Source organism: Physeter macrocephalus, chromosome 14 (assembly GCF_002837175.3).
Source record: "Physeter macrocephalus isolate SW-GA chromosome 14, ASM283717v5, whole genome shotgun sequence".
In the NCBI taxonomy this organism is placed as follows: Eukaryota; Metazoa; Chordata; class Mammalia; order Artiodactyla; family Physeteridae; genus Physeter; species Physeter macrocephalus.
Genome location: NC_041227.1, coordinates 119,142,860 through 119,162,848, shown reverse-complemented (window position 1 = coordinate 119,162,848; position 19,989 = coordinate 119,142,860). Strand labels below are relative to the sequence as shown.

The 19,989-nt window shown below is 48.3% G+C and overlaps 1 protein-coding gene across 1 annotated transcript in view; it reads right to left on the bottom strand.

Moving 5' to 3' along the window:
• Nucleotides 1–19,133, bottom strand: part of LOC114487581 (uncharacterized) — a 61,208-nt gene extending 42,075 nt beyond the window's left edge. The window contains exons 1-2 of the mRNA XM_028498125.2: nucleotides 19,095–19,133; nucleotides 7,891–8,270 (exon numbers count right to left, since the gene is read on the bottom strand). Coding sequence (XP_028353926.1) covers nucleotides 7,891–8,270; nucleotides 19,095–19,133 — 419 coding nt within the window. The remainder of the gene's footprint in view (nucleotides 1–7,890; nucleotides 8,271–19,094) is intronic.
• Nucleotides 19,134–19,989: the final 856 nt, after the last annotated feature.

Genomic DNA, 19,989 nt, shown 5'->3' with positions numbered 1-19,989 from the left:
CTCTCCTGCCTGACACCACGTAAGAAGCAGAAATGAAGGAGTGTAAATATTCAAGGCTGGGTCCAAAAGGCCTGATGTCCACAGCCAGGGCCTCCTCCTACCACCGCCAACCTTCTAGGTCCATCATATTTGTTACAATAGTCACACAACTTAAATACAGTGCAAGCTGATGACATTCAAGTGTTAAATGTAAGATGAATTCTGAAAATCATTCACTGACTCTAAGAAAATCAAGTTGAATACCTGGAGAGACTTCATAAAGGTGAGTAAATTTTTAACCGTCAAATAGGATGTTAAAGACGGTGAAAAAAATAGTAAAACTCTAGAGAGACTCTGCATTCAGATTATACACAGGGTAAGCCCTTGTTCCAACCAGCTGGAAGTCCTAGACAATGCATTATGGGTGTTGCTTAGGCCAAAAAGACAAGGAATTCCAACCAGCTGACCCAAACACCAAAAGAAGGCCTGGGCCCTACAGTAAAAGATGGAGGAATAAATGCACAACTATCTGGTTAATTTAAATGTTTAAAATATATATGTATCATTTTTTATGATTTTCTTTTTAAAAAGATTTTATTTATTTATTTATTTATTTATTTATTGCTGCATTGGGTCTTAGTTGCAGCAGGCGGGCTTCTCTCCAGTTGTGAAGCACGGGTTCCAGCATGTGGGCTCTGTAGTTGTGGAGCATGGGCTCAGTTGCCCCACGGCATGCGGGATCTTAGTTCCCCAACCAGGGATCGAACCTGTGTCCCCTGCATTGGAAGGTGGATTCTTAACTGCTGGACCACCAGGGAAGTCCCTTTGATTTTCTGATTTAATGCCTTTTTTTAAGAAGCATGTATTATGACTCAGTATTCACTCCATGGATAAGAAAGCTTCTTAAACCGGATTTATTAATTCAGATATAACAATGGTTATCGAATGCTTGGCGTTCCCTGGATTCAGAGCATGTTGAGTTTGCTTTATTTAACATTTTTTCTTCTTGACTCTCAGCTGCCACCATGAAGCCTACTTCTGAGTTTACCAAGTTCAGCACTGCTTCATTATTTCATTTGTAGAATCTCTCCTCCATTGTCTTCCATTAGTTCTGTCACTTTCTCAGTCTCATCAGTGCTCCTTTTTTATTCAATCAGTAAACTAGTAAGATCTCGGAACCGACCTGCTACGCCAGGTCACCAGTCCCAGGCTGGTGGGAGGGAGGGTGGTTCAGCTCAGGCTGGCGTGGACAGTACACAGGCTATTCCTGGCATGCAGCAGATTTCAGGAAGGAAGAGGGCAGAAGCAGGGACAACAAATGACAAGTCACTCTGCTTGCCTGTGGCAAGAGTTCTGTTGTGTGTATTTAAACATGGGTGTGTGTGATTTTCGGGGGCTCCACTACCACCCAGACAACAGCGCCTGCTTCCAGGAAGAACTGCCTACTTCTATCTTGATCCCTACTCAGTGTAACAATGTATCTGTTCCAACTAACTCCATCACCACGGTCAGTAGTTTGCACATTCATCCAATCACAAGGGTCTGCTCACAGGCTGCTGCCCACGAAGCCATTTAATGAGCAATTATTATGTGCTGAGCCCTGGGCTAAGCACTACCCCATTTAAACCCCAAAGCAACTGTGAGATAGGTACCCCAAGTTACAAACAATAAAAAAACTCTCCAAGAGGCTAAACAACACAGCTTAGGCCCCGCAGTGAGTAGGGGAGCTGAGATTTGCACCCAGGAGTTCTGACCCAAGGCCCCACCCTTGACCGTTAGGCCAAACCTACTGTGTCTACATGCAGGACACTGCCCTGCACTGGGGAACTGTCCAGGGAAAACCAGCATCTGCCCTCCAGGCATTCACAAACTTTCCTTGAACAGTTGAGGCACAAAATGCATTTCTTGGGGGTTAATTCTTAGTCTTCCTGATCGGGGCAAGCACAGAAATATCGACAAAGAAAACACAATTTCAGATAATCCGCCTGGAGGTCACTCAAGCTGGCATTTTGTGGAAGCCGATTCCTACACCTACAGAAAGTTTCCTAATCAAAGAACCCCCAAAGCTGAAAAACCACGCCGAGCTGGCCTCAAGCTCCCTCCCCACACTCAGGTGGGGGCCATCTGTGCAAGAAAGGAACCTGGCAGAGATGGCAGCAGCATGGCACCTGAGGCAGGGAAAGGGGTCTTGGACAGCAACCCCTTTGGCAAGGGAACGGAAGTGAGTCCGGTGTGTGTGGTGTGTGTCCCATCGCCCACACAGGCGCTTGTGGGAAGCAGCAGAATCGTAGCTGGGTGGAGTGGCCGTGAGTCCTGTGGGTGGGGGATTCCAGGCTGTCCCTCTACACCACAGTCTAACGGAATATTTACTGCAGAACCCGGGCCCCAGGAAGTGAGAAAAGCTCCCAGGCCCGCCTTTGCCAAGGGAGACTGAGATTCTGGCTTGAGGTCCTTCCTCTGCACGCCCAGCTCCTCTCACACCCACAGGCTCCCAGCTGGGTCCCAGTGGCAGTTGCCAAAGCTTCAGCCTCCGAGGTGCAGAACCTAAGATGGAGAGCTAATGTCCCTAAAACTTCAGTGATTTGATTTTGACCATAGCTGAGTCTACGTCATGATCCCCTGATCTTGATTTCCAGCCTTCTTTAAGCCAGTCAGACCTGGTTGCTGTTGTGTATGACAGAGCAGTCCTGGAATCCTGGATTTGGGGGAAGAGGTTTAAGGTCCCCAGGATATCGTCCCTGTTTTTTTCTTTTTTCTTTTTTTGTGGTGCGTGGGCCTCTCACTATTGTGTCGTGGCCTCTCCCATTGCGGAGCACAGGCTCCGGACGCGCAGGCTCAGCGGCCATGGCTCACGGGCCCAGCCGCTCCGCGGCATGTGGGATCTTCCCGGACCGGGGCACGAACCCGTGTCCCCTGCATCGGCAGGCGGATTCTCAACCACTGCGCCACCAGGGAAGCCCTCTTCCCTGTTTTATAAACAGAGGCACAGAGGTTGAGTAAAATCTCTTGTTCCATGTGTCAAGGCCGAAATTCCGAGCTTTAGGCTGTGCTCCAATTACAGACTCTTACAAAAGTTCACATGCGAGTCAGTGGTTTTGGAATTAGTATATTCCACTGGGTCAATGTTATAGATCGCGCTTTGGTTCCCGCTAGCCCACAAAGGCCTATTAAGCCCACGTGTAGCTGAGAAGGGGCAGGGGCTCCTGTCTGACACCCAGCTCCACCACTCACTGGCTGTGTGACCTTTAGTGAGTTACTAAACCTCTCTGTACTTCAGTTTCCCCATATGTAATACGGAGATAATACAAACTGCTACTTAAAGGGGTTGTTGTGAGGATTGAATGAGATAATCTCTGGGGAACACTTAGAACAGTGCCTCCAAGAAGATACTCAATGAACATAAGATGCCACTAAGATGATGGTTCCAGGGTAACAATGTTTCTACAGCAGGGCTTCTCAACCCTGGCACTAGTGACATTTGGGGCCAGATCATTTAGGCACCGTGGGCCTTGTAGGATGTTTAGCAGCATCCGTGGCCTCTCTCCACTAGATGCCAGTAGCAACCCCTGCACAGTTGTGAAAACAACAAAAAAATGTCTCTAGACATTAAAGTGGCCCCAGGGCTTGAGAACCACTGTTTTACAGGAAAACAGCTGAGAGTCCCAGCTGGAACATCAGAGTCCTCTCCCTGCTGTAGCCCAGTTGGTGAGGCTGGGGTTTTCTCTTCCTCTCACCTGCTGAGGTGGCCCTCCCATGCCGGCTCCAAGTCACTAGTGGAAGCATCTAGGCTGGCAAGTTAGGAATGGTCGGGCAGGTGGGTGTTTCTGGGGATGTGGAGGGGTTGGGGGGTCCTCTAAGATCTTCCCGGACCGGGGCACGAACCCATGTCCCCTGCATCGGCAGGCGGACTCTCAACCACTGCGCCACCAGGGAAGCCCTGAGCGATTCTTGATTTCAAAGTGAGAGGAAGGAAGGTACTAATTAACAAAATAGAAGGCACAATCTAACTGAAAACCAACATATGTTCATGTACACAGCCGTGGAGTCACCCAAATCATATACATACATTCATATACATAAATGCCGAGGGAAGGTAGAATAAAACAATTTCTTAAAATTTTCAACAAATGGGCTTCATGAATTGATGTTCAAAGGGAAGAAGGAAAACTCAGCCTAAACAAAGGGCACCCCAATCCTACCACATCTCCAGGCTGCCACAGCTCTCAAAGGGCATATGGGTCAAAGGGCATGTTCAATAGAAGGGACTCTTTTCCCAACTGCAATAAATCTGACCCTTCTTGAATCAAACTGATTGTAAGTTTTCTTCTTGTAATTTGTGGGAATAATCCTTTTCTTTTGTTCCTGTTGGGGGATCTGTGCCTGATGTTAGAAACCACTCAAAGAGGGGCGTGTGCAGAGGCGGTCGGACAGTCACAGACTGTCATTCATCCAAAACCAGCATAACCAACAAACACCTCCCCCAAATTGTCCAACGTTGAACGCCAAGAGTCAAGCCAGGTTACTGCAGTAAACACAACCTGTTACAGAAGCAAAGGTTGGTCAAGAAATTGATTCGCTTCAAGAGCCACTCTGAAGCGGGCTCCGGGAGAAGCGTGTTATTAATGTATTTAGGGGAAGGTTTGGAGATGGAGGAATGGATAAGCAATTCTTATGTGGTAAGCATAAGCCACGTCGTAAAACACAAGAAATACCTTAATTAATTATGGTGGGAAAGGCATTCATTTCTCTTTCTGTCGTAGGATCGGTCAGTTGGAGGGACGGGGATCAGATAAAACTCCGAGCTGTCCTGTTGAGTCTGGGCGCGCGGTGGCCCAGAGGAGCACCAGCCGTCCCAACCCGGACCAGCCGGAGACTCGCGCGTGGAGTTACGGGGTCCGGAGCGCCTGACGCCAAGCGGGGTCTCCCGGGACTTAAAACAGCCCCCACCTGCTGGAGATTCGGGGACAGGAGTCGATGACCCTCGAATCGGTGCTCGGGAAACCCAGGTGCGGCGGCTGGTCCCAGCTTCAGCGTCGGAGCGTGGGTGCAAACGGGGCATCTCTCGCGTTCCCGGGTAGGAAGCCGTTTAGTTAAAGCGCGCCCAGAGCCAGGGATGGAATTTCCCGATACGCGTACGAAGAACCGTCCCCCGGCCCCCGGGATTCCTCCGTTAACAGCCCCCCAACCCCAGCCTTGCGGACCAGAGAGCCCTACCAAACCGCCAACACATTTCCAAAGAGTAAAATCGCGGATGCCCGTATTGCGCTTTGTTCCCGGCACTGAGCTAAACGCATTTGCCTCTGCCGCGCTCCTTTTCCCCCAACCAACAGAAGAGGACCTCTCTGCCCCCCGGTCCATCCCGAGCAGCGGTGGCCGCGGGTTCCCCGTTCCCAGGGCCGCTCTGAGACCCTCACTCTCTCTGGTACCAGAATCTCCTGTCCAGCTCTGTTGGGGGGAGGGGCGGGGAAGATGCTCGAATTGATCCTTGAACCTCTCCAACCCACCCGTGCCGAGCCCAGCTCTGCAGGGAGGCTCTGATCCTGAAGCCACGAGAAGGTTCGGCTTGGCCCCGGGCAGCCTCTCGACGCCCCCGCCGAGTCATTCCAGAATATTCAGATCAATCTGCGCGGCTCGAGAGGACGATGTGGCCCCTAAAAGGCTCATCCTTCTCAGAACTGCGCCCCCGCACCAGTTTCCAGCGATAGAATTAACCAGAAAGCCGGCCAGGCTCTGGCTAATGGAAGGAGGGCGAGGCTCGGATTTGTTCGCCGGGGTCCGTACCCGCCTCTCTATCCCTCCCTCCCCACCCGCGCCTCCCGGTTTCAAGGCGGCGGCGAACTCGGGATCTTAAGTGAAAATCTCGCACAGTTCTAAAATAATATTCGGCTATAATAATAAAAACACATGAGAGATGCCTATCTGGGTGGCTGTGGCCGCCAGTCCAATTAGGAACAGGCACGGGTGCAGGGTTGGGGGTGCGGGTCTCCCTCCAGCGTCCTCCAGGAGCCAGAAGGGGCGGCCCTGCTTGTCCCAGGGTTCTCCATCTCTGCTGGGAAGGGGCGGGGCACGCCCCAAGGGCCCGGGGAGCGTGTGGTCTCCATGACAACCTCCCCTCGGCGCCCCCCATCCCAGTCCTCCCGATAAAAATGGGTGTGGTCCGCAGCTCCCGAAGAAACCTCACGGCCCCTCCTCACAACCTCCTGCCTGGCGAAGCAACAGGGCCTGAAGCGAAGCGGGGCCCCGCCTGCGAGCTCCCACCGGAGTCACTGGTGCTCCTTGGTGGGCAGTCTGGTGGGGCATGGCCCCCGGGACGTCCCGGGTGTGGGGAGGGGCATCGTCCCTTCGCGGCGACCCGCAAGGCGCGCGGAGACCTCGAACCCCACCCCTTCAGCCCCGCGGATGCTTTCTGGCGCGTGGCCCGGCTCTGGGAGGGGGCTGCGCGGGGTGACGCCCTTTCCATGCGTGCCCCGAGGCTAACTCGAGTTCCTCGACCCCGGCGAGCTCTGAGAGCTAACAAAGGGCTCGGAAATGAGGGGCAAAAAGCGGGAGGAGGAGTGGGAACCTTGGTTAAACACCCTTGTAGAATAAAAGCCAAAAACCAGTGCTGGCAACGCAGATCACGTAAGCCCTACAAACAAAGCATCGGGCCCCCGAGGAAGATTGCGGGTGAACGCCCCCGGTGCTCAAGACCGCAGCAGCAAAATGCCAAGATTTCAGCGCTAATTGCGCTCCCCCCCTTTAATGACAGTCCCCGCCCTGTCCTCCTAAGCCCAGCCACCCGGCTTGGCATGGTACTGTAAAGACGTGACACACCGCAAAAAGATGGCACCTCGCGTTCGGAGGGGAAAAAAGCAGGGGTGGAAGTGGGAGGAGGCAAAGCCTTCCCTCCCCCTCCTCGCCCACCCGGGTCCACACCCACTGCCGCAGTGAGGGGCGAGCCCTGCGCGCCAGCCCCTCGCCTCCGGCAGGGAGCGCACAAGCCGGACGCCCGGCGCGGAGCGCAGAGAATGGGGCCCGCCCCGAAATGCACCTGCAGCCCTTGAGCGGGTCTGTGCCGGGCTGCGGCTGTGCGCGCCCTCGAGCCAGGATCGGCAGCTAACGAATCTTTCCACATAGCAAGGCCAGGTGACCCCTGCCTTTTCGAGCCTCCACCTTGGGATCCGCGCGCTGTCTTCTCTCGGGCACGGCGCTGCTTGCGTCTCGGTGCCAGGCGCGCGCAGGGGGAAGGGCGACTAAAGTGACAGCGCCGGGACCCCTCCCCATTTCTCCGATTCCACTCCCAGCCCTCAAATGTCCCCTGCGGGTTTCTGAAAGAGGAAATCGAGGAGAGGGTGGGCCACCGCCTTAAACCAAGGGCAGCGAAAGCCCCACTGGAATCGCTGCCGGGGAGGGGCAGGCAGGGAGTCATCTTTCTAGAACCCGATCAATACCTTCCTTAGAGCTGACGGCAAATCGAGGCAGAGAAATTGGATTACAGGTTCGGTTTCGGGGGTCGTCACCGGACTCCCCTCCACCCCACCCTCCCACACACAGTCATACGCCCATTGCGGCAAAAGGCGGTGTTCGAGAGTGCATAACAGCCCCCTCCCCCAGATCACCGCCATCCGCGCCCCACCCTGTGGGAACAACATCTGACGGGTCAGCGAGAAGCGGGTCGTGTAGACAACCCCCCACCCCAGGACACACACACACACACACACGAGCGCGCGCGCGCGCGCGTGCATCCCTTGCATGGGTCCCTTTCCAAGTCGCCCCAGTCCAGGCGCCAGAGCGCTGAGGGCGCAAGGAGGGGCCGCCGCCTTTGCCCCCGACCAATGCCCACCTCATGAAACCCATCTCTGAGGCGAGGGGAGGCGGCATGGGGGTGCAGGAGGGAGGACGGCGGGGCAGATTTCGGAGCCTCGCACTTACCTGATAGTCGACAGAGGGCGAGGACAGTAGAGGGAAGCAGAGGAGAAGGTGGCTGTGGTGTCGGTGGCAGAAGGTGGGCGGCGGCGGCGGCGGCGCTGCTGCTGGTGCCTGAGCTGGTGGGTTGTGGAGACTGCGAGCGCGCGCACGAGCGAAGAGGGCGCGCTCCCGAGACCGGCGGGCAGCGCAGGCGCGAGCAGCGGGAGCGCGAGACTCCCGAGGGGAGGGGCGGGCCGGGAGGCCTCCGCGGGCGTGTTCTCCTCCGGCCACCAGTAGGCGCGCGAGAGAGCTCCAAGGATGGGCCCATCCTTGCCTCTCGGCTCTCTCCTCTCTGAGCTTCGCTTCCCGGGTCTCGCCTCCCTCCCACGACTTGGGCCGCGGCGCTGACCGCAATGCGCACGCGCACTCTGGCCCTCCTCCTGCTAGGGGCGCCTTTGTCTTGTCTGAGGGGTCTCCTACCTTGGGAGGGAGGCTTGGATGCTCTCTGGGTCGAGAAGAGGCTGGGTGCTCCGCCCCCAGGTCCGCTGCCCCTTTTTTTTCCTGTCGTCCTGGGGTGATGTCCTGTCTGGGAAAGGTTCTGGGCGGGTTTCCACATGGCCGGCCCTCCAGTCCGTCCACCCTGGACCTCAAACCTCCCTCGGGCTTGCCTCTTTATCGCTGGCACACTGACCCTCTCCTGAATTTCCCGAAATGATTCATTTCCCCTTGTTGGAGATCAGTTCCCCGGATCTGCTTCCTTTCAATCTGTCCACCTTTTTTTGTTACTGATCAAGGTGAATTCTTTCCTTGGCAGATATGCTGAAAACAGGCTAACTCAATTGTAATACGGTAGTGCAAGGTTTTGGGGGGTTTTGGTTTTTTGTTTTCACAAGGAGCCTTCGAATCTATTATTCATCTATGACCCAAGAATAAAATCTTAAATTAGATGAAGATTCAAATGGCACTTATGACATTACAGAGCATTTTCACATATACAGTTATTTTTACCTTGTTTGTGAAACACTGTTAAACTGTAAACAGCTTGAGATCTGAATTTCTAAATGCCTGCTGGAGATTCTCACCTGGATAACACTGCCTCAGACTGAAACTGACCAGAGGCTTTCATTCTCTCAGTCAGCCAGCATAAAGGTTTTGTCCTTAGCTTGGTCTCCCCAACATCTAATTTAAGCCCTGGCAGTGGGAGGTTTTAAGTGTATGAGGGCTTGGAGACAGCCGTCTTGTCCTAAGATGGGAATTTGTCTTAAAGGTTTAATTTGCATAGCTCATATATTTTTTTCAAAGCAGTATTGTATGTTACAGATTAATACAAAACGCAGGTAATTAAAGATGCTTTATTCACAGGGGTTTAATTAATGTATTATTGGGAGCACTGAGTGGATGATGGAGATGGGGGCCAATTTCTTCAGCTCTGAGTCTCTAGAATTGACCTTTTTGTTGTTCCAACTGCCACCATCCTAGAGACCCTTATCCTGGTTCTCGATATGTAGTGACCTTACTGGTGTCCCTTCTCTGTTTCTTTCTATATCAGCTCATCCTGCCTAAAGGCTTCTAGCTTCTCCCTAAGTGAAATTAAACTCCTTAGCCTTAAACTTCTCTTCATCTGCACCTCCCCCTACTCTGGGGTTTTCCTTTGCCTACAAAGTCCTTGCTCTTTCTTCACCAATATCCTACCTAACTTTAGAAACCTAGCTCAAATTTTACCAAAGCCTCCCCTAATCATTCCAACTGGAAGGCATATTTACAACCTGGCAGAGTATTTGGACAGCCTGAAGTGTATTTGTTCTGCCTAATTGTCTGCTAGGCAAGGTGCTTTGATGAGACACCTACAGTCCTCTCTCAAAGCCAACATAGGGGAATATCAATATAATACAGCTAGATTAGAAAGTGAGTATTAACATTACAGACAAAGGCTTTACTATGCAAAAGGAACCATATCCGGATTCCCCTAAAGGTCAGTTCCCCTGATGCGTTTGAAATGTAAGTTGATTTACAGGCAAATTTGTAAACACCTCAATTATATAAAAGGAGGCAGATCCTTGCCTTAGTTTCTCTGGACTTACCTCTCGCTAATTATCGCTTAGGCCCAAATTTTCCTTTCTGTCTTTATATTTCCTGAATGCCTTTTACCCACCTCTCCTTCCCTCCATTATCCTGCTGAGAACATTGCCCCTTGTCTAGGTTTTCTGGATTCCAGCAAGAAGCAGGACGAACTGAGGGTTTCAGTTACACATGACTCAGCAGTGTAGCTCTATTGTCAAAAAAGCAAAGATCATCCTGGGGCCCAGAAATAGGGACAAGGCATAACAGATCCATGAGATCAGCCTCTCCTTATATTTGGCTTTGCTCAGACACTCTGGATCTGCCTGCCTGGGGGAGTGTCAGGTAATCTGGGGAGTTCTCAAAGGGGAGCCCCAAATACAGAACTTGAAATATTTAAATATTTTAAATATTAAATATTTAAATAATATTTAAATATTATTAAATATTAAATATTTAAAATAAATATTAAATATTTATATTAAATATTATTTATATACTTTAAATATTAACTTTCACTTAAACTGTACCATCACTGGCAAAATCCCACTCTATGGAAGATGTAGTCAGAATTCTAAAAGTGGGGTGTAATGTACAACATGATGACTAAATCCTAAAAGTTCTCATTACAAGGAAAAAAATTTTTTGTAACTATATGAGGTGATGGATGTTAACTGAACTTATTGTTGCAGCTATTTCACAATATATATCTGTCAAGCCATTATGCTGTACACCTTAAACTTATACAGTGCTGTATGTCAATTATATCTTAATAAAACTGAAAAAAGTAGGAATTCTAAAAGTTACCAAAATATTGAGACCTGAGTCACATCTCATGAGCTATAGTCTGGCGTTTGCACTTTATTTTTTACAAGCTGTTCTTTTTTTTTTTTAAGCATCTTTAAAATTTTTATTTTATTTATTTATTTGTGGCTGAGTTGGGTCTTCATTGCTGCACACAGACTTCGGCAAGCAGGGCTTCTCTTGTTGCGGAGCGCAGGCTCTAGGTGCACGGGCTCAGTAGTTGTGGCTCCCGGGCTTAGTTGCTCCACAGCATATGGGATCTTCCTGGACCAGGGCTTGAACCCATGTCCCCTGCATTGGCAGGCGGTTCTTAACCACTACACCACCAGGGAAGGCCACAAGCTGTTCTTTATTCAGAGTAAATATCATTATCATTTCTTTTTCTAAGTAATACCAAGTTCTAAGTACTATTACTGACTGTTATTAGTGTCCTGATTTTTTTTAATCAGAGAAGAAGGTTGTTTATCCTTTCAACAAATTGTGTGGGGCGAAAACAATGATAACCAAGACTGTAAGTTGCTCTCAGTATAGTGATTTGCACTTATTGATTAATAAGTGATTTACTTATTAATTGATATTGATCTTACACATTCAGGGTTAGCTAATCTGGAAAGGATACATATGATCCCACTATATGACATTCTGGAAAAGGCAAAATGATGGAGACAGGAAAAAGGTCAGTAGATGTTCAGGGGTTAAGGGGGAAGAGGTGGAGCGATTTTTAGGGCAAAATTATTCTGTATGATGCTATAATGGTAGACACACGTCATACGTTTGTCAAAACACAGAATGCACAGCAGCAAGAGTAAACTCTAAACTGTGGACTTTGGGTGCTAATGATGTGTCAGTGTAGGTTCATGGATTGTAACAAAGTCACCACTCTGATGCAGGATGTGGATCCTGTGTGAGGCTGTGCCTGGGAGCGGGCAAGAGGTGTGTGGAAACTGTATCTGTATTTTCTACTCAGTTTTGCTTGAGCCTAAAACTACTCTAAAAATAAAATCCACCTTTTACAAATTCAAACAAAATTGGGGAAATGCAAAAAAAAAAAAAAAAAACAAAACTCTGGCGTTAGGTACCACCCAGGCGGTTTGTGGCACGCATTCTTTAAAAATAAAATTCTAAGCTTTATAGTGATACTTTTTTCAAGGAAAGTCCCGATGAAGTCAGTGGGACAGCTACGAGATGAGACTCTGAGGGAACTGTGTTGTCTAACTTTATTTTTTTCCTATATAAGAGACTACCTATACTTTTAAATATTAAATAAAACCTCTCAGTCCCATGTCTAGCATTTCAAATACATAATTGCCCCAGAGGGTCCCTGGGATTTAGCAGCTTAAGGAACTTATTTATCACTGTTCTGGAAAATTCTGAAGCACCGACTACCGAGACTGTTCTCGTAACACGTTGTTGGGCAAAGCCTGCTGCATTTCTGTCAGCAAGTGGCAGCTCAAGACCCATGATTTCTTGACGCTCCTGCAGAGGCGAATACAGACAGTGTGGATGTTGACAGCTGACAGAACAGAGAGCCCTCTGGGGCTCTGAGGCACTTTGCTTTGCTCCAGTCGGAAATGAGTCTGCTAGTTCAGTAGTCTGGCTTCCCTAGCATCAGGGCATGAGCTGTAAGTCACCCTCTGACAGGCTGTCCTTCTAGAATGATGCAGGATGGTCTGTTTTAAACACTGCTTCAGTGTAAGGTAGCTTTCCATGAGTCCCAGATCTTTAATCTTCTTTCAAAAATTGAAATCTAGTTGACGTACAATATTATGTTAGTTTCAGGTGTACCACATAGTGATTTGATATTTGCATATGTTATGAAATGATCACCATGATAAGACCAAAGTCTTATAACCCTCTGTCCCCATACAGAGTCATTACAATACTATAGACCATATTCCTTATGCTGTATATTACATCCTCATGGCTTATTTACTTTATAACTGGAGGTTTGTACCTCTTAATCCCCTTCACCTATTTCGCCAACCTCACTCCCCTCCCCTATGACAATCACCCACTTTTTCTCTGTATCTGAATCTGGTTTTGGTTTATGTTTGTTTGTTTTGTTTTTGAGAGTCCACATACAAGTGAGATCATACAGTATTTGTCTTTCTCTGTCTGACTTATTTCATTCAGCTGAATACCCTCTAGATTCATGTATGTTGTCGCATATAGCAAGATATTCTTTAAATTTTTATGGATGAGTAATATTCCTATATATACATATTACATCTTCTTTATCCATTCATCTATCAATGGACACTTAGGTTGCTTCCATATCTTGGCTATTGTAAATAATGCTGCAGTGAACATTGGTGTGCATATATCTTTTCAAATTAGCGTTTTTGTTTTCTTCTGGTAAATACGCAGAAGTGAAATTGTCAAATCATACGGCAGTTCTATTTTTAATTTTTCAAGGAAACTCCATACTGTTTTGCATAGTGGCTGCACCAATTTACATCCCCACCAACGGTACACAAATGTCCCCAGATCTTTAGTCTTAAATTCCTAGATACCTCTAAACTCACTCATGACTTTCTCTTGGATTCTAGGAGAAATAAAAATATTTTACTGAATACAGTGGTCATTGGCAGTACCGAGAATTTAGGGGTTCATATTTACGTGTTTGAAATACAGATGATCCTCATTGTTCGCGACTCCATAGCTGTGAATTTGCCCACTCCCTAAATGTATTTGTACCCCCCAAATCAATACTTGTGGCACTTTTGTGGTCATTTGTGGATATGTGCAGGGGGCAAAAAATGTGATTGGTCCAACCTCGCATGTTCCCAGCCGAGGTCTAGCAAGGCATTACTCTCTTCTGCTTTCAGCTCTCACCCTGGAAGCAAGTGTCCTTTCCTCCATCTATTTAGTGCCACGGTTTGCCATGCTTTCTGTAGTTTTGTGGGTTTTGCTGGTGATTTCGCTTTTATTTTTTATTGTTGAAAACTCTATCATATATTTTATTTATTTATTTGGCCACACCACATAGCTTGCAGGATCTTAGTTCCCCGGCCAGAGATTGAACCCGCGCCCTCGGCAGTGAAAGCGCGGGGTCCTAACCACTGGACCGCCAGGGAATTCCCTGATTTTGCTGTTTAAAATGGCTCTAATGTTTCTAAGCACAAGAAGGCTGTGATGTGCCTCATGGAGAAAATATGTGCATTAGGGAAGCATCATGCAGGCACGAGTTATGGGGCTGTTGGCTGTGAGCTCAATGTTAATAAACCAACGCCATGTATTCAGGAAGGTGGTTTGAAACAGACACACACTGCCTTGGCTTGGCAAATGCAGCCTGGGTCCTCGCTGAACACTACTATCCAATCACATTGTATTCTTTACAGGTCATTGAATCACCAAACTCTCTCTTGCTTTCAAACCTTTCATAAGCCTAGATCATTCTCTCATCTCTGCCTGAAAAGCTCCTATTTGTCCTTTAAGACTTAGCTCCGATACCCCCTCCTCAGAAGGCCTCCCCTGAGACCTGCCTTTTAGGGCCGGGTGTTACCCCGGGAGGCCCACTTACCACACTGGGAGGGAGGTGATCACTTGTGTACCTGTCTATCCCATCTGAGTGTGATGCCCTGGAAGGCCTGAACTGTATTTTATTCACCTTACTGCATAACACAGTACTTGACACACAGTAGGTGCTTCATAAACAGCTGATGAGAGGCCTGTAGACTGTAGACTGGATGGATAAAAGAAGAACTGGGTGAAACATTTCTGAGAAACAGGTGCAGACTGTGGGATACAGCAGAGCCTGAGAGCTCAGCTTATTGGCAATCTAGAGAAGTGTTGATGTGGCTAGAAAAAACCAGAACAGGTACAAACCTAAGACAAATAAAAGATATGCATAAACCCTCTTTAGGGGACCTGGAGTGGGCCATTCGGCTTGTCTCTCCCATCTTCCAAAAAGTCCTGAATCATTGTTTAGACAGAACAGCCTTTTATTAAATACCTCTCACTCCCATTCAACTTCACTGTAAAGCTTTACTGGATTCTGAGATGGAACAGGAGGAAATGTGGACGGCAAGGAGCAAGGGGGCATCTCTTTCTTTTCTCCTCTCGCCCTGTCTTTTGATTACAGCTGAACAAGAGTCAAGAGGCCAGTAAAAGACCAGCAAATCTAATAATCCTGTGATTATGATTTTTTAAAGCTCACAGGCAGATTCAAGCTGAATTGAAATTGTTCAATTTCTCTTGCCATTAGCAAGGAAACAGCAGATCTCTCTCTCTCTCACACACACACACACACAATTCCCTCCCATTCTTGGTGCATTGCTCTTTTCTCTGTGTACTTTGCATACTATTTATCTCAACTTCTCCAAAAACCATTGAGCAGCCCCTGCCCACCTCTTCTTATTTGGATCGCAGATGACGTTTTAGTGCAGTCAGCGCTGGAACGCCTTTTGGTGGTTTCAGGACCTCCGCTGCCTCTCCGCTCTCCTCCTGTTTGCCCAGCCACCCGACTGGCTGTCAGCCCTCCACGTTCTTTGGTCCCTTTATCAGCCCCCTCCTGTCACGTGAACTGTGTCACCGGGCAGCTGAAATCCTCAATCCACCGTTTCTTTGGGGAGAGGGTGAGGCTATGACTGGAAAAGTATTCGAATGAAAGACTCCAGCACCCCAGCCCTAGAGCCTTAGAAAGCTCTGAATAGACTTTAGAAATCGTCCTGTTCGAGCCTCTCATCTTACAGGTAGGGAAACATAGGCCCAAAGAGGGAAGCCCTGAGTGATTAATGGCAGAGCTGGGTTTAAAATCAGGCCCTCCATTTCCCGGTCCAGGGTTTGTTCCTCTGCAGCACAACTGGAATTGTACTCTCTGCAAACTTGAAAATTTTATTAAAACAGGGTCTCTACTGGGGGAGATTTTGCCTCCAGGGACATTTGACACCGTCTGGAGACATTTTTGGTTGCCCTCACTGCTGGGAAGGAGTGCTAACAAGTGTTTGGAGAGTCAAGGTCACTTGTAAGCACTTATCAGAAGTGGGACCTGGTCACCACCCCATGCAGGGCCCAGCTGCGGCCCATCTAATGGCTGCTTCCGGGTGGCTTCAGCAATGGGAAGCACAACCTCCCAGCTAATCCAACATGCAGGAGCCGAACTCAAGGCAGACTTTTGCTTGTTTTGGTTTGGGGATTTATATTTGTTTTGTGTTTTCAGAATGTGAATTTTGCATTACTCTAATACAGGGCTTCTCAACCATGGCAACCATGGGACAATCAACTTGTCCCATGATCCTAGGTGGGCTCAGGAGTGAGGTGTGAGACCCGGACTCAGATTTATGTGCCTGGAAGAACTCTAGACAACAAGTTTTGTTGTGGGGCCTGTCCTGTGCATTGTAGGACATGTAGCCGCATCCCTGGCCTCTACCCGGTAGATATCAGTAGCACCTCTGTGACTTTCTTCCTCCATGGAGGAACACGTCAATTTTTTTTTTTAATTGAAATATAAGAGGGAAGAGGTATGGGGATATATGTATACGTATAGCTGATTCACTTTGTTATAAAGCAGAAACACACCATTGTGAAGCAATGGTACTCCAATAAAGATGTTAAAAAAAAAGAAATATAACTCATGTACCATAAAATTAGGTGAAAATTTTCTATGACTTTGCTTGTCTTTATTCCTTAGTTCCATCCAGGCCTTGCTCATAATTGGTGCTTAAATGTTTGACCAGTTGATTCGGCACTGGGCTCTCCTTAGAGAGGCTTTTCCCTGGATACGGTATGGAGGTGGGGTTCTTGTGAGTGGTGTGTATATACCTCTTGTGAGGTCTGGTGAGCACACAGGGCAATGGACTTACTGATGTGCAGGGTCACGTGACTAGTTCAGACCAATGAGTTGTGATGGGTGTCACTTCCAGGCTGGAGCACTTGATTGCTTGAGTGAGTACCTCCGGAGTTCTCTCCATCCACTGCGGTGAGTGGAAGCACAGGTAAGATGGAGCCTCCTTCAGGTAGGGCCCCTGAGCGATTACCATAAACTGCAAGCTCCCTCCTGATCCTCATGGGACGTGTAACATGAGAGGAAAGCAAACTTCTGTCAAACCATTGAGATTCGGGTATCCTTTGTTATTGCACCATAATCTAGCTTATCCTGACTGTTAACAAGGGCATACACAGAAATCAACCCATAGTCAAAGAAACCGTCCCATTCAAACCAGCCAGTGGAGTCCATTCAAATGCTAAGATAATCTGGGGTTAAAAAAAAAAAAGTTCATGAAGTTAATGAACAAACATTTTATTGAGTTAATAACACCAGCAAGCTAAAAAAAGAAACGGCTTGTTTGTGTTACGTTTCAGTTGTTTACAAATTCAAGAGGGTGATACAGAGCGTGAGCACAGTGTGTGCCCTTTTTCTTGCTCTGTGTGATGTGGGGGACCGGCTATTACAAAGTCACAGAGGGGCTTTTGTGTCCAGCAACAGGATCTCAGGGCCCATGTGCTTTGCATATTCATCCACAATAACTACTTTCTTCTTGTAAGTTCAGGCCAATGACTTTGGGTTTGGGGTGTGGAATCAAAATTATGAACAGGCCAGAGAAGAAAAATTGTACCAAACATGATCACGATAGGGGTGCATGTCTCTTTAAGGAAGACAAATGTGAATATTCAAACTAGATAAACCAGAAAGAGTGACCAATGACTAAAGCAACTCTTTTCCAAAGAAGTCTTCTGTCCTAATTCCCTTGGTGCCCTGAAGTGTTTGCTTCTAGATCCCGAGATTCCAGAGGTGGAGGTAAACAGCAAAGAAATGTGAAGCTAAGATTCATTACCATTTGACAAAAAAGGTAAAACATTTTGTAGATAAATGCACAAAAGGGAAAAATTCAATTTAATATTCATGTAGTTAAAAAAAAAAAGAACCCTAGGGCTTCCCTGGTGGCTCAGTGGTTGAGAATCCGCCTGCCGATGCAGGGGACACGGGTTCGTGCCCCGGTCCGGGAAGATCCCACGTGCCGCGGAGCGGCTGGGCCCGTGAGCCACGGCCACTGAGCCCGCGCTTCGCAATGGGAGAGGCCACAACAGTGAGAGGCCCGCATACCGCAAAAAAAAAACAAAAAAAAACACCCTATGGCTTAAACTTTAAGCCAAAAAAAAAGGCATACCTGTCCAGGATAAGTTTTCATTACTACGTTTTTTCTTAAAGAGTTTGCAAACATCACATGGAAACCCTGAGTGTTGATTAATTATTAGGATTCCTTATTGCCAATGCTACTAACTAGCAGGTATTATTGGGTAAAACGCTTGACTTCTCTGTACCTGTTGCCTCATTTGTAAAATGGGTGGGTTGGAATAAAAGACCCTCCAGGGGCCTCTCAGCTCTAAAAAATTCTGACTTTTTGAAAAGTAGCATCCTGGAGAAAAACGTGGGCCCATCCTTTGTATATAAATGATACATTTTCTGAGAAAATTGACATTCCAAATCTGACATTTTGAAATAGAAAATAACTTCCTTCCAGATATAGGGCTGGTTTCCTAAAAACGTCAGAGTTGTCAGCATCCAAGGTTTTTGGTGCCTTGAGGAGGGGCCGCTGGAGTCAGGAGCCAGCGCGCTCTGGGCACCCGCTGTCGACTGCAGCATCTGGGTGGAGAAGGTAAAGCGAGAGCAGCTGGAGACGCCAGCCAGGTCTCCCAGGGTCTTCCTGCCGCCGAGGAACCAGACCTCATACCTACCAAGGCCAGCCGCTGGGCTGAACGTGGGGCAGTGTGGACACCCCCTGTTCTGTCTGCTTAAAACTTATTCCCTTTTTCTAGGGCATGGATGTCCTCTTCTTTAGGAGAAACGCCCCGTTTGTGCATGGGAACCATGTGGTTCTTTTTTTTCCTAGCGCTTGTTTTTATTAAGGCAATTTTTAAAGAGCAGTTTTATGCCAGCCGCTCCGCGGCATGTGGGATCCTCCCAGACCGGGGCGCGAACCAGGTTCCCCTGCATCGGCAGGCGGACGCGCAACCACTGCGCCACCAGGGAAGCCCAAGGCAATTTTTGAAGAGCAGTTTTATGTTCACAGCAAAATTGAGGGGAAGGTTCAGAGATTTCTCATATACTCCCTGCTCCCCCCGAAATACACAGCCTTTCCCATTATCAGCACCCCCACCAGAGTGGTACATTTGTTACAATTGATGAACATGCATTGACACGTTATAAGCACCCAAAGTCCATAGTTTACATTATGGTTGTATATTCTAAGGCAGCGGTCCCCAACCTTTTTGGCACCAGGGACCAGTTTCGTGGAAGGCAATTTTTCCACGGACGGGGGTGGGGGATGGTTCAGGCAGGTGATGCGAGCAATGGCGAGCGGAAGGTGAAGCTTCACTCACTGGCGCGCTCACCTCCGGCTGTGCAGCCCGGGTTCCTAACAGACCTTGGACTGGTACCGGAAGGTTGGGGACCCCTGTTCCATGGGTTCCGACAAACGTACAAAGATATGTATCCGTCATTATGGTACCATACTGAGTACTTTTCACTGCTTTAAAAATCCTCTACGCTCTACCTGTTCATCCTTCCCCTACAGCCCCTAGCAACCACTGATTTTGTAGTGTTTCCTTAATTTTTCCTTTTCCAGAATGTCATATAGTTGAAATCATGCAGTATGTTTTCTGATCCACTCTGACTATCTCTGTCTTTCAACTGGTGCATTTAGACCATTGTTGTGTAAGGTGATTGTTGATATAAGAGTTGGATTAATATTTGTCATATTTGTTACTATTTTCTATTTGGGGAACCATGTGGTTCTGATCGGAGGCCCCTATGATGGTGTCCACCCCTCTGGTCCTGCAACTGGGCACCTGATCCAGGCGAGGCTGACCTGTAGGCCTCTTTCTAGTCGGAACTGGAGGAAGAGGCTCCCTTCTTCTCCGGTGGCCAGGGTTCTAGCCTTGTGGAGAAAGTCCCTCCAAGAGAAACAGAAACAGGAAGGGGAGAGATCCGAAGGTGTCTGAGTCCCCACCTGGACCTTCCCCTGCCTTCCCTGTAGCCTGTTCTGAACCCACAACCCCCCATCCAAGAGAGCTGCAGTTAACCATTTGTACCTCATGAGGCTGGACTTGAGGGAAAGAAGGAAGGAGAGAGTCCGGGAAGCTTTTCTGCATGTTCAGCCTGGGGAATCCAGCCTTGGAAAGTCACGTGGAGCCAAAGCATGGAAGATGAGGCCAGGCCCAAAGGCCACTGGGGAAGGGCAGGCTAGACCAGCAATAAAGTGCCGCTGGAAAGAGGGTTTATCGAAGGAGGGCAAATCTCACTAAGTGGGGAAAGAGAGA